Raw genomic sequence first — 12,982 nt, forward strand, 5'->3', positions numbered from 1 at the left:
ACACAAGCCAAGTGGTCTAAACAAAAGTATATCAAGTGATTTATGCACACTAATTGAAACCAGACGATTACGTCATCAAATACATAAGTATATTCCAAAAGAAACTTCGCGCGCGAAGTAAAAACTATAATATTTGTTGATTACACACAAATTAGGGTCCAAATAACTACTTTCTGAAACTGATTTTATTAAAGTAAGGCATTTTTATAGAGTTTCAATCTTCTGTAATTTCCCACGTAAGTTTCCTGATAGTAGTCTCCTCCCAATCTCTGGACACTCGTTCACTATATCACCTCCCTTTATCAATTATATTCGAAATTTTGTAAACAAAAGTTTCATAACTTTCGATAGCTATTCTTTATCAGATCGAAAATTTCCAGTTAGAAGCGGTACTTCGGACCATTTTAGCAATTATCAAGTATCACAAAACTATTGACTTGGAAACAATGTATCAGCCAATAATGAAATACATAAATTTAATTCAAATACTTTGTATGAGTTTACATAATTCTGTTTATCACTACTGCTACTAAAAGTTATCATGAAATTTCCGCCACTAAAAGGTTCTTTAACAGTTAGAAACAAAAGTGATACTCATAATAGACATGGTAAATATTATGTCAATACACAAACAAGTGATAAGTCGCGTGCAAGATATGTGTCACGCGATAATAAATCGTTAAGTACAATAAATACTGACGCAAAGATAAATCAAATTATGTATTTAAATACGCATATTAGGGGTGTGACTCAGTACATATGTACATATATATTTTCTAAATATTTTTTTATAAAGTTCTACTAAAAAAATATAAGAAATTTATTATTTTCATACTGAAGTATTTTTAATATTGATTAATTTCTAAGAAGCCATTATTTTTTTACTAAAAAAATCTAGAGAATCTCAAAATTTTCTCATTTTCTCTGTATATATCTATAGACAATTTGCTAATTGCTTCAATTAAGGGTTTGTTTGATACCAATTAACAAACGAATGCAACTTTCTCGGCTCTTCAAACAAATCCCTCAACGAATCCCTGACTTATTTGTGCCAATTTTCAACTACAAATTAATTAATCTTTCAATGCATGCATTCAACTTCAAGTACCACTTGGCTCTCTATTTTGCTGCTCAAGTGCTTTGTTTGCCATAGTATTTTTCGCATAAGTGATTAGTTAAAAGTTTAATTTTTGGACGCAATCTGTTGTTAGGCATGCAAGAAGTGCCACAATCTATCAACAGCTTTAAAATACATTAATTGATTTGTTTTGAGTTCAAAAGGTGGAAACTTTTTTGATAATACCGTAAACATTATCTGATTTAAAAATTCCTGTTTGAAAAAAACGAAACAATTAAAATAAACTGACGTAAACTGGTTAGAACACTTGAATACTACAAGCTCATTTGTTTATTGCATCATTCGTTGTCAGGTACCTACTGGGGTATTGCCGGCTCTTAATGAGACCTACATATTTTACACTCAATTTTATTCGTTTAATTGTCAATTAAAAATTGTGTAGTCCATATTTTTTTCTAATTAAAATTATTTTTATTTTCTAATTAGTATTTAAGGGATTTATTAAAATCTCTCCATGCCAGATATTTAATTGAAATCCGTTGAATAAAAATTAGTCTTCTAGAATATGTTAAGATTATTCGTTAATGGTAGAATAGGATTATTGAATCCCCTTACTGAAATCAAATACAGTTAAACTTCCATAACTTGAACGTCGTTGTCTTGAATTGGCAATAGAAGTCAAATTTCATACAAATTCCCTTCCGTAAATCGGAAGTCTCTCTAACTCGAAGTTTTATTGTGGATTATGGTGATTCGAGTTATGGAAGTTCCACTGTGGTACCTTAGAAATAATATTTGTCATTTAAATATTATATTTCTATAATGATCAGTGGATTGTACAAGAGCTATGTGCTTATTTAATGGATCTCGCATTGTAAAGTGTTTGAGAAACCATATCACATCAATTTCAATTTCACTTAACAATAGACTAACTTAGTCCCATGTGGATCAAATTTATAGACGACTCAGGTTTATTACTTCTGAGTAGATATATTCCGATTTCTAACTGACCGTCGTCAGAACTTTAGGTATTCCTGAGCTGTAAACGTAGATAATACTAACTAGTGGTTAGTAGTTTTGTGAAGCTTTCGAATTGATTGTTCTTGACCATATTTAAATATGAATACGTTACGAATACCCGATCACCGATGGAACTTTTCATATAATATGACTTTTTTTACATTTTTCAACTTTATTAAAGGTCAGAAGACCTAACATCACATTTTGGAGGGTTATAAAAATCGAAGAAATATTCATATTAAACAGACAATAATCTAATTTAACAGATCTCAATGTGTCTTATTATTCTTATGATTTCTTCGGCTAGTTTCGATTATTTTCTTTAATTGATACTTTATTTTAATTCTTTTCAAGATTTACCATAGATTACTAACAAATCTCTTCTCCTTTCAATACTTTCTTACAGCCGATGGCATGACATATTCATTTGGTCTCTTCTATGATGAGTTTCTCACGTACTTCAATGAAGGTTCGGGCTATACAGCATGGATCGTGTCTATTATGGTAGGCGTAACCTACGCCTCTGGTGAGTACTGTTATAAAGAACTTTCTGAAATATCCATAAGAATCTTTTTATATATATAAAACATATATTTCCTTATTTCCACAGGTCCCATCTCCTCCGCATTTGTCAATCGCTACGGCTGTCGAGCGGTCACCATAGCCGGCGCAATATTTGCGGCCGCCTGTATTGTGGCCAGTGTCTTTGCGAAAAATGTGCTCACACTTATATTTACAATTGGTATTGGCACGGGCTTTGGACTGGGTCTCATCTATCTGCCAGCCATTGTAAGTGTGACGACGTGGTTTGAGGCGAGACGTTCGCTAGCTACCGGCATTGCCGTGTGTGGTTCTGGTTTTGGCACATTCGTATTTGCACCACTCACCGAACATTTGATCGGTTCGTTCGGATGGCGTGGCGCTATGCTCATCATCGGCGGTATTGTGCTGAATTGTATACTCTTCGGTGCACTCTTCCGCCCGCTGGAACCGCCAAAACCCTCGGTGGGACAGAAAACCGATATAATCGATAATAATACAACAATTGCTGAGCTCAAGCCGCTGAAGTCTGGCACGACTGAGGTTGATCAATATTTACAGTTGCCGCAACGCGCTGACGCTGCTTTGTGTAGGTCGAACAGCGTGGGACATGGTTTCAATAGCAACAATGTAAGTGTATGAGGGATATTTTTAATATTAAGTTGTAGATAAATTTAGTTGTTATCAGTTGTAGTTTACTTTTAAAAAAATTTCTCTGTATTTTATTCTAATTGGTTTCTATTCTATTCTCGTCGTTTCGTTTGTGGTGCGCGCGCGCGTCGTCGTCTCCAACACACAACCACATACAAACAGTTGCGACAGTTGCGTCCCTCTTTGGCGCATTGCCGGATGCTCTCGCTCGACTTGACCATGCTGTTAGCGCAAGTAAAATGTAGTTCGTTCCCAACACTTAACGCTGACTCCCAAACAATTGCAACCGACCTTACTGCACTCCTGTTATATACAAATGTATGTGCCCCAACCCCAGCACGATTGCATTTTACAAAAACAAAGATACATATAATCGAATAACCCACTCTTCTCTCTGCACGCAATCCAAGCACGATGTGAAATCTTTTTGAAATCCCCTCCCACAAGCAAAGCTTGCACCCTTTAGGGGGTCCAGTACGCGAAAAAAATTGTTACCCAAATGCTAACACTCCCCCTACCCCACTACCCAAGTGAATGTTGTGTTTTCTCTAAATACCCCACTTTACCTTTCTTGTTTTATTCCGTTTGTTTATCAAAAACTAACTTTATTCTCCCGCTATATATATGTCTCCAGAACAATCAGGCTGTGAACAATGGCGCCAACGGCAAGCCCGCATGCCCGACAATCGCTCAAAGCACCAGCAGCACGGATATGGTACGCCATCGCAGTCAGCCACATTTGGATCAGCTGACGCCACCGCATGAGAACTGGGGCAGTGGCACTATGTATCGTCCAGATATCCTGTATCAGGTGGGTGCTCATACTACTAAACACACTTAAATATATGCTAATCTCCTTTAATTTCTTCTAGGGTTCCATTCTTAACATACCAGAGTACACCGCCTCAAGGCAGGATCTTTCCGGCTCCGGCATGATGAAACGTTATGGTTCGGTGCGTCACAGCACGCGCGGCAGTCAAAATGATGTGAGTCGAAATTTGTTTATCACATTTTTTATTTAGTTAGTCATTTAGAATTTGGAGACTTTTACAGATTTACACATTATTTTAAATTTACTATTATTTGCAATTTATCACGCTGGCAACCAAAATTTATTCGAATACTCTTGCACATAATTCCTTAATAGGAAAGAGAATAGTCCCAGTAATTGCAATAATATAAACACGATCGTGATTTGTATGTAGATTGGTGTTTCCCAAGAGAGGCCGATACTGAGTGGAAACATTTCGCTAATTAATATTTTTTTATTAAAATACAATGATGTGAAGAGGTTTATCTTATTTTATTTATTTTTCAATTTTTATTTTGTAATTCTGACATTTTTTTTCAATCCATCTTTTACAATTTCTTGTATTGCCGAGTGATTTTTTTTTGAATATTTTGAATGTACTCTCCTCAGAAAAGGGGTAATCACTTTTCAAACTTATATTTTCTTCTTCACTTTGAGATTAAACCACTCCATAGTATCTAAAAAATCATTTATTTCAAGATTGTTTTCTGGTAAAAATATAGGAGATTTTTTTATTAAGGGGCTTTAACTGGGTAACCCATAGAAAATTAGGTGATTTTCAGATTTTTTTTTTTACAAAAACATTGAAAAATAACGTAGTCATGTCTTTGGAGATACCAAAAAAAAGTTCCCCAACAGCTGACATGATTCCGGCCAAAAGAATAACTGAAACAAAAATATTCAAAAAGGTTATTAAAGTTGAAGATATTTCCTATACAATGACCTATGATTTTTGAAAAATATCAAAAATTAACAAAATGGCGTAGTTCAGAAAAAAAATTTCGTTGTTTTAGATAAAAATATGAAAGTTCACAAATTGACAACTTTCAACAAATCAAAAAGATCGTAGATCATTGTAAATATATTCAAGAACATTCAGTTGAAATTTAATAGGTAAATTTCTCGCTGTGTTATGATGACAGCAATTTTGAAAAAAGCCGTTTCGAGAAAAAGACGTTTAAAGTTTCAACTATAGAAGTTTATACCTGCGAGCGGTCACTCTTTAGAACACTGCCATTAAAAAACTATTTAAGATACGACATTACCGCTTTCAAAGGATATTTTTGAAAGTAATAACTAACGAATAAGCATAAAAATATAAAAAAAATCGATTTATTGAAAATGTCACACTGGTTTAGCCCCTTAAAGAATAGTCTCTCGAGAGCAACTCATACGAGATCTTTCAATTTCAAAAAATTTCATATTGAATACTCATGTAGGAGGATATTTTCAATGTTCTAGGAACCCTAGTCCCTACTCTGAAACAGTGGTTCAAAAAATATGAATCTCAGACTAATATCTCTTGACCATATATCATTTTTAAGCAATTATTTTTTTATTTATATAGGATTATTGAGCATCTTTGTAATTTTTTTCCGAGAATAAACTGAAGTTGTAAGCTCCGATATCTTAAATGGTTAATTTCGTGAATATATTTCTTGTTTATTTAAAAATTACTTTCCAGACTTACTTAGGCTTTAAGGAGGTAAAATTGGTTCCAAAATATAGGTTTAGGTATAGAGTATATATAATATATAATATGAACTTATCAGTTGGCAGTGGGACCCTCAATATAGTTGATGAAAAATGCATAAAACCAACGCAAAATGTAATAAACAATAATGCCACGTAGAATATTGTAGACCAAACGCTTGCTGTAGGTGAAAAATATGAAATATAACAGATTCTTAAAAATTGTATGTAATAATTAGCAACTTACATTCTTAAACGCTTCTGCGCAATTGGAATAGTCTTTGGATCCTCATTGAGTAAATATTCACGAATTGAAAAAATCATAGTTTTACAAATGTGAAAGAGTCCCTCATCCGTTTTGGCACTTGAGATCTCTGCCGGAAGAGCGAAATCGGTGCTACAGGAAATTTAATACAAATTTAGAAATAAATAACTAGGAGATTATAGAAGAACGGACTTCAAATGTAAAACCGAAATGTTTCCGAAACCGAAAGTTATCTGTCCATTCTTATTTCAAATTCAACTTTATTACATATTCGATAAAGCTTACCCTTTAGTTGCCTCCACCATCTCTTCTATATATGTCATACCCGGACTATCGTAGGTGTTGAAGAGAAACGGTTGCATAACCTCCAAAGAGATATAGGCCTTACGTACAATACTCATAAGTACCGGTTTACGACCGAAAAGCATGATGAGACCATCTGCTAGCATGGCAGGCAGTATTTGCTTGGTGAACACCTGTATACCGAATATTAAAAACTTATTTTGAGATACTGATGTTTAAATACACTTCCTTCATACCAAAAACATGTAGACAAAACGACTATCTGTGTAATGACAAGTCGGCAGCATGAAATTCTTTTCAAACGCCGCCTCATACCACAGACCATGCTCCATAACCTGACACATCTGATAGAAGGTGTGATTGGAGTGTTGCGTTGATGAGGACATATAAATGGGCACTTCTGTGATTGCTCTGTAAGACAGGTTTTAGATTTGTTGTTACACTTTCTTAATATTATCATAAATATTTTCCACTCTTACTTCTCCTGCGCATATTCGGTACCTGCACGATAAGCATAGTACAGCATAGTCTTGATGCTCACATCTTGTGGTGTTATGTCAAAACGTGTTGACTTCGATAAGAAGACCGTTTTTAGTATGCCAGCGCCGACGAGTACGAACAGGCCCATAGCACCCATCAATGTGGGTGGATAACCGGGTATCGGGTCGGAGAGCGCATGAAGAACTGCAATTTTTGTTAGAAAACAAATGTTATTATATTTTTTCGAATAAAATCGATTTTTATCGATAATATGTAATCACAAAGGTCATAGTAATATTGATACTTTTATTGCCATTTCGTTCAAATTTCGTAAATGTATATAAAAAATTAAATTTTCTCTATACTCTATCGATTTTCTTTTTCGAAAATAATCGATAACAACTATAAAATCGATTTAATAATATAAAAATGTCATAATCTGATAATATAGAACAGTTTAATTTGACTCGGCAATCAGTTGGCAATTCTTCGAACAGAAAATATTTTACTTGACTTAAAAATATAAAAAATCTAGTTGTGATCAGTAATCGATAAATCGATAAATAACTTCCCAATGGGTTGAACTTAATCTAATTCATCAACTATTCTCATTTCGTATTATTTCACTTTGTAATTAAATTCACTTCAATAATCTCCACCTATAGCTTTACATATGTAAATTAAGGAGACCTACCCTAATGATAACCCTAAATTTGCATAACCTTATGCACACGTACTTTATTTAGTTTTATGTCAATGCCTCACCTATAGACGGTCTATATATAGCAACCGGTATACGTTCGCGGAAGTCATTGACCACACTCTCGGCAAGATTCTTCGTGAATGTGTAAGTATTCGGAAACCCGATAATAAGTCTGGAATCGAAATTGTTGATATTAATATTAAAATATATGCCTATAGGCTATATATTTATTTTTGAAATATACATATTTTTTTAGAAAAAATTTTTTTTTTCGAAAAATGTTTTAAAAATGTTATTAACAGTCTTCATAAAAAATCAACTATTTCAAAAATATTTGTATCTCTAATATTTATTTCTCATGCGATAACTCACTTTTTAGTTAGCGAATTCAAATTATCTCGCATGCTATCATCCTGCAGTAATTTCAAGCACATGCGCCAATCTAACGGTGAATCGTAAAGCTGAAAATGTAAAGATCATACTGTACTTCTCCCCACACACAACACTCAATAACTCAATATACCTGCGGCTCCACGCGTTTCAAGTAGGGATTACTATAAAATGTCGAGACATGCATGAACATTTTCAAGTTCTTCAGCTTCTCGGCAAACATCAAAGCTTCATAGGTGCCGCCCACATTCAGCTTCAAAGCAACGCGTAACGGTTCATCAAAACGCACAGTTGCCGCGCAATGAAACACAACCGAAACATGCTCCATTAGCGCAATATGCTCTGGCGATATACCCAAACCTGGTAATATTGCATCACCCGGTATCGGTACGAGTTTGTCGAACATATGCGGTTTCGTGGCATGTAATACTTTAAAGATCTATGAAAGCGGTGTAGAGTATCATTTAAATTAATTTATATTTTATATTTGTGTATTATTTTTTTCGATGAGCAAACCTTCGCCTGTTTCAATTTCTCCAAACGTTGCTCGACACTGAAATTCTTCTTCGAACGCAGCAATATGTAGACTTTTCGCACATCACAGGAGCGCAGCAGCTTCTCAATCAAAGCTTTGCCAACGGCGCCTGGAGTTAGTTAAATTTCAATCAAATTTTAGAAAAAATAAATCAATTTTGTTAATTAATTTAGGACGTGTTCACACCCACTGATTTGTAGCTATGCCTTTTCACTTACCCGAACCGCCTGTTACAAATATCTCCGTATCCGCGTAGAAATCGTGTATCATTTTGTAAGATGTTCGTAACTCTCCTCTTTTTCGAAATCTTAACTGACTCCTGCAGCACCTTCAAACACTTTCGGATATCCTTACTCTATTTTATATCGTAATTTTCTTTTCTTCGCTGCTCACTTCCGCACACTACGAGATCTATACCAGTACTATATCTAAAGTTTCGTACGAAATAATTGCCAAACCCCGAGTTAAGTGTTCACTGAACGTTTCGAAATATTTGCATTTTGTATTTCAAATTAATTCCGACAAAATTGGATTTGCTTTTGTATTTTTGAAAGTACAAAAGTTCATGTTCAACTAAAATATTCCATTCACTAGTCAAATTAAAAATTGATTTTTCCCTATTTTTATATATTTTTACTTTATAAAGTAAAAAATCGGAATAAATTAGTCACGAAAATAATTCAGATTGTCTGCCTTAAATTGCATAACTAAATAAGTCAGGTGCGTGCTATGTATAAATTGAGAGAGGGGTGCATACTATGTAAATACATACAGTTCATTGTACACATAGTATTGTGAATTAATTAATATATATATGTAATTGGGTTATTTAGATTATTTAGATTATATGTATAAACTTTAAGACCAGTACATATGCATTTTTTTAATGAAAATTATTGATAAACTTACTGTTATTTTTGTAATATATTTCTAAAATTTGAAAATATATTCATATAGTGTCATAGAAATTCAGTAAAAGCAATTTTGTCAAAGTCTCCGAAAAAAGTGTAGACTTTTTGAAAGTCTCCAAAACAGCACAGATGTTAATTTCAGTAAATAAATGTTGTTTATTATAATTTTAAAATTTTGCAAAAAGTCTCCAAAAAGTGGTGAGTCCCAAAACAATGTATATCAACCAAAAAATATGCCAAATAAGCGACTAACAACATAATAATTCTAAAATCTTTAATAAACATATTTGTCTACCACTATCTTTTTGCAGGTAAGAATAAAATGCTGCGGCTGCATCACCTGCTCCCAGGAGACCCACGACACATTCGTCGAAATGATGAATTTCTCATTGCTCAAAGATGCCGTCTTCATAGTATTCGCACTGTCGAACTTCTTCACCAGCATCGGTTTCAATATGCCCTACATCTACATAGTCGCCAAAGCGAAATCGCTCGGCATAAGCAGCGCACAATCCAGTTACCTGATCGCCATAATCGGTGTAGCCAATACAGTGGGCAGAATAATACTCGGCTATCTGGCCGACAAGCCATGGGTCAATCGCTTGTGGGTATACAATGCCTGTCTGACGCTGTGCGGCATCTGTAAGTGTACATTTATAAATAATTGAATTAAATAAGTGTTAATATATATTTATTGCCGCTGCAGCCACTGCCATCTCACCGCTCTGCACCGGTTTCTATACGCTCGCTGCTTACTGCGCTGCCTTCGGTTTCACCATTGGCGCCTATGTGGGTCTAACCTCCGTCATATTGGTTGATCTGCTTGGTTTGGAGAAATTGACCAATGCTTTTGGGCTGCTGCTGCTCTTCCAGGGTATTGCTTCCTTCATTGGACCACCAATTGGCGGTAAATATTATAATTTTTTTTTTTATTTTTGCTTTAATTTATTCTTCATTAATATATTTTTTCTCTAATTCAGGCTGGATGTTTGACGTCACCAACTCATATGATCCCGCGTTCCTTCTGGCCGGCATCACAATCGCCATCAGCGGCGTTATGCTATTCGTCATTCCACCACTACAACGGCACCTCGAGAACAAGTCCAAACAGCAACAGCAAATTTCACGCGGAGCTAATGCGGTGCTTTAGATCTAATTCTTGTTGTCTGCTTTGCAGGACGAGCTTCCTTGTAAATTATATATTTCATAATTTCTTGATGTCTTTCTTTCGCTAAGCATCTTTTTAGACTTGTTTATAAGTTAGCATATGAAATTTAAATAGCTGTAATTATTTACTATATAGTAATGTATCATATACATATATACATACAAGATATATAAGTATGTATGAGCAAGAAGTGACCTTTATGGTGAAACACACAAAAATAGGGAAACAATTTTGCCTTTAAATATTTATGTAATACATTCTCGTATGTAATGGTAATATTTATGTATGTATGTCTACATAGTTGTAAATTTAATATATGTAGCCAGTTACATACCTACATATATACATATGTACATATAAGCATCATAAATTTTACCCTAACTGCTAATCAAAGCCGTTGAAATTATTAAGAATTTAGTCATATTTAATTATTTTTGTTGTTGTAAGCTTATAAGCAAAAATGTCAAAACAACAAACATACCTGTGTGTTAACAAAACTTGAAGAATTTAATATTTCTAAGCGTTAAAACATAAAAATATTTTATTAAAATCTTGGCAGAAATAATATCATTCTTCCAAAAAAAAAATGTTTAAAAATGTATAAATTTTAATAAAATTTAATAAAACTCTAAGTAAGAACGCTCAGGTTTACCTTAAGCGCATATCAAATGCTCAAACGGAATGTATGCATAAGCAGTATGAACGGTATTCAGTAACTTGTTATCAAATAAAGTAAGCTTACATATCTACATTTAAATACATACCGAACATTTTATACTCTCGCAATTTATTGATGTAATTTTATAAAGATAGCACAATTCGACCCATATATTGGGTATAAAGTTCAATAGAATAATGAAAATCATCATAAATAGTATATGGGGACTGAGGTAATTCCTAAACCGATTTCACTCGTTTTCACCACCAAGACACAATGTATCGAAGACTATACGCTAACTTAATTTAATATTACTTATAATTAGGTATATGGGATCTGAGGGAAGTTATGAACCGATTTTTACCATTTCAGGTACAGAGAGAAACTGTTATAAGAAAAAAATCCAGAGGGAATGAATTACATTAAAATATCTGAGGGATTTACCTAAGTATATTTTCGGGGAAAAATTACCCTTAGGCACTGAGTTCTTCATGTTTGATATCAGGGGCCTTGAAAAGTCATGGTTCGATTTTGACAATTTTTTCACAAGTGATGCAACAGATCATATACAGTGTTTGTGTAAAGTTTTATTTCGCTATCTTCATTGGTTCCTAATGTATATATTATAAAGTGAAGGAATAAGATGAAATTCAAAAATGAGTTATATGGGAAGTTGTCGTGGTTGTGAATCAATTTCGTCCATTTTGCACACGTGTCATTAGGGTGTCAAGAAAATATTATACACCGAATTTCATAGAAATCTGTCAAGTAGTTCCTGAGATATGGTTTTTGACCCAGAAGTGGGCGACGGACCGCCCATTTTCCATTTTGTAAAAAAATCTCAGTGCAGCTTCCTTCTGCCATTTCTTATGTAAAATTTGTTGTTTCTGACGTTTTTCGTTAGTGAGTTAACGCACTTTTAGTAATTTTTCAACCCAACCTTTGTATGGGAGGTGGGTGTGGTTATTATCCGATTTCTTTCATTTTAGGACTGTACAAGGAAATGGCTAAAATAAACGACTGCAGAAAGTTTGGTTTATATAGCTTTATTGGTTTGCGAGTTATATATAAAAAAACCTTTTTGGGGTGGGGTCACGCCCACTTTTCCAAAAACATTACATCCAAATGTGCCCCTTCCTAATGGGATCCCATGTTCCAAATTTCATTTTCATAACTTCATTTATGGCCCATTTTCGAAAGCAACCTCCTCAGGGTGCCAAGGAACATATGTTCCAAGTTTCATTAAGATATCTTAATTTTTACTCAAGTTATCGCTTGCACGGACAGACGAACGGACGGACAGACATCCGGATTTCAAATCCACTCGTCATCCTGATCATTTATGTATATATAACCCCATATCTAACTCTTATATTTCTTGGTGACACAAACAACCGTTTGGTGAACAAAACTATTATACTCTTTGCAACAGGTTGCGAGAGTATAAAAAATAAAATGAAATAAAATTCACATTAAAAATTATAAAACATACAATTAATTAATATTAATTAATTTGTGACAATTTATTTTTATTAATTTTATTAATTAATAATAAAAAAATATTTCCCTAAAATAAGTTAAAAACAAAATTAAGTGACAATAGAAACATAATAACAAAACTTAATTATGTTCATATGCTACAAAATAGAAACAATTTTCAATAAATAAAGAGATAATTAGCAAAAATATTTACTAAAAATATTATTTATTTTATTTAATAGCAAAGGTAAAGTGAGTAATTTTCGAACTCTTTTTAGCAACAGCAGCTCATTTTCGT

General features: G+C 33.6%; 2 protein-coding genes across 11 annotated transcripts in view; one reads left to right on the forward strand and one right to left on the reverse strand.

Moving 5' to 3' along the window:
* The window catches only part of Slc16a4_2 (monocarboxylate transporter 12-B), a 32,497-nt gene extending 21,193 nt beyond the window's left edge, over positions 1 to 11,304 (forward strand). For 8 of the 10 annotated variants that reach the window (XM_011179236.3, XM_011179240.3, XM_054232522.1 and 5 more), the window contains 8 exons: positions 2,505 to 2,624; positions 2,709 to 3,268; positions 3,452 to 3,607; positions 3,924 to 4,100; positions 4,162 to 4,275; positions 9,691 to 10,021; positions 10,086 to 10,286; positions 10,360 to 11,304. In XM_011179236.3, coding sequence (XP_011177538.1) covers positions 2,505 to 2,624; positions 2,709 to 3,268; positions 3,452 to 3,607; positions 3,924 to 4,100; positions 4,162 to 4,275; positions 9,691 to 10,021; positions 10,086 to 10,286; positions 10,360 to 10,529 — 1,829 coding nt within the window. In that variant the 3' untranslated portion in view covers positions 10,530 to 11,304. The remainder of the gene's footprint in view (positions 1 to 2,504; positions 2,625 to 2,708; positions 3,269 to 3,451; positions 3,608 to 3,923; positions 4,101 to 4,161; positions 4,276 to 9,690; positions 10,022 to 10,085; positions 10,287 to 10,359) is intronic. The other 2 variants (XM_011179243.3, XM_011179244.3) reach the window with 2 other exon arrangements.
* On the reverse strand, positions 5,734 to 8,892 carry LOC105209065 (fatty acyl-CoA reductase wat). Its single transcript, XM_011179234.3, has 10 exons — positions 8,687 to 8,892; positions 8,450 to 8,577; positions 8,067 to 8,372; positions 7,916 to 8,004; positions 7,606 to 7,715; positions 6,840 to 7,044; positions 6,597 to 6,771; positions 6,343 to 6,533; positions 6,040 to 6,189; positions 5,734 to 5,974 (listed from the first exon to the last, which is right to left on the reverse strand). The coding sequence occupies exons 1-10, from the start codon at positions 8,736 to 8,738 to the stop codon at positions 5,869 to 5,871; spliced, it is 1,512 nt and encodes a 503-aa protein (XP_011177536.1). The 5' UTR covers positions 8,739 to 8,892; the 3' UTR covers positions 5,734 to 5,868.
* Positions 11,305 to 12,982: the final 1,678 nt, after the last annotated feature.

The sequence above is a fragment of the Zeugodacus cucurbitae genome, chromosome 5 (assembly GCF_028554725.1).
Source record: "Zeugodacus cucurbitae isolate PBARC_wt_2022May chromosome 5, idZeuCucr1.2, whole genome shotgun sequence".
Taxonomy (NCBI): domain Eukaryota; kingdom Metazoa; phylum Arthropoda; class Insecta; order Diptera; family Tephritidae; genus Zeugodacus; species Zeugodacus cucurbitae.

Bases quoted from the DNA above. Each gene is read 5' to 3' on its own strand.
- LOC105209065 (XM_011179234.3), bottom strand. From the start codon at position 8,738: ATGATACACGATTTCTACGCGGATACGGAGATATTTGTAACAGGCGGT. The intron at 8,578-8,686 runs GTAAGTGAAAAG...AACTAACTCCAG, and splicing joins ATTTGTAACAGGCGGTTCGG to GCGCCGTTGGCAAAGCTTTG. The intron at 7,716-7,915 runs GTGAGTTATCGC...TTTCGATTCCAG, and splicing joins TTGAATTCGCTAACTAAAAA to ACTTATTATCGGGTTTCCGA.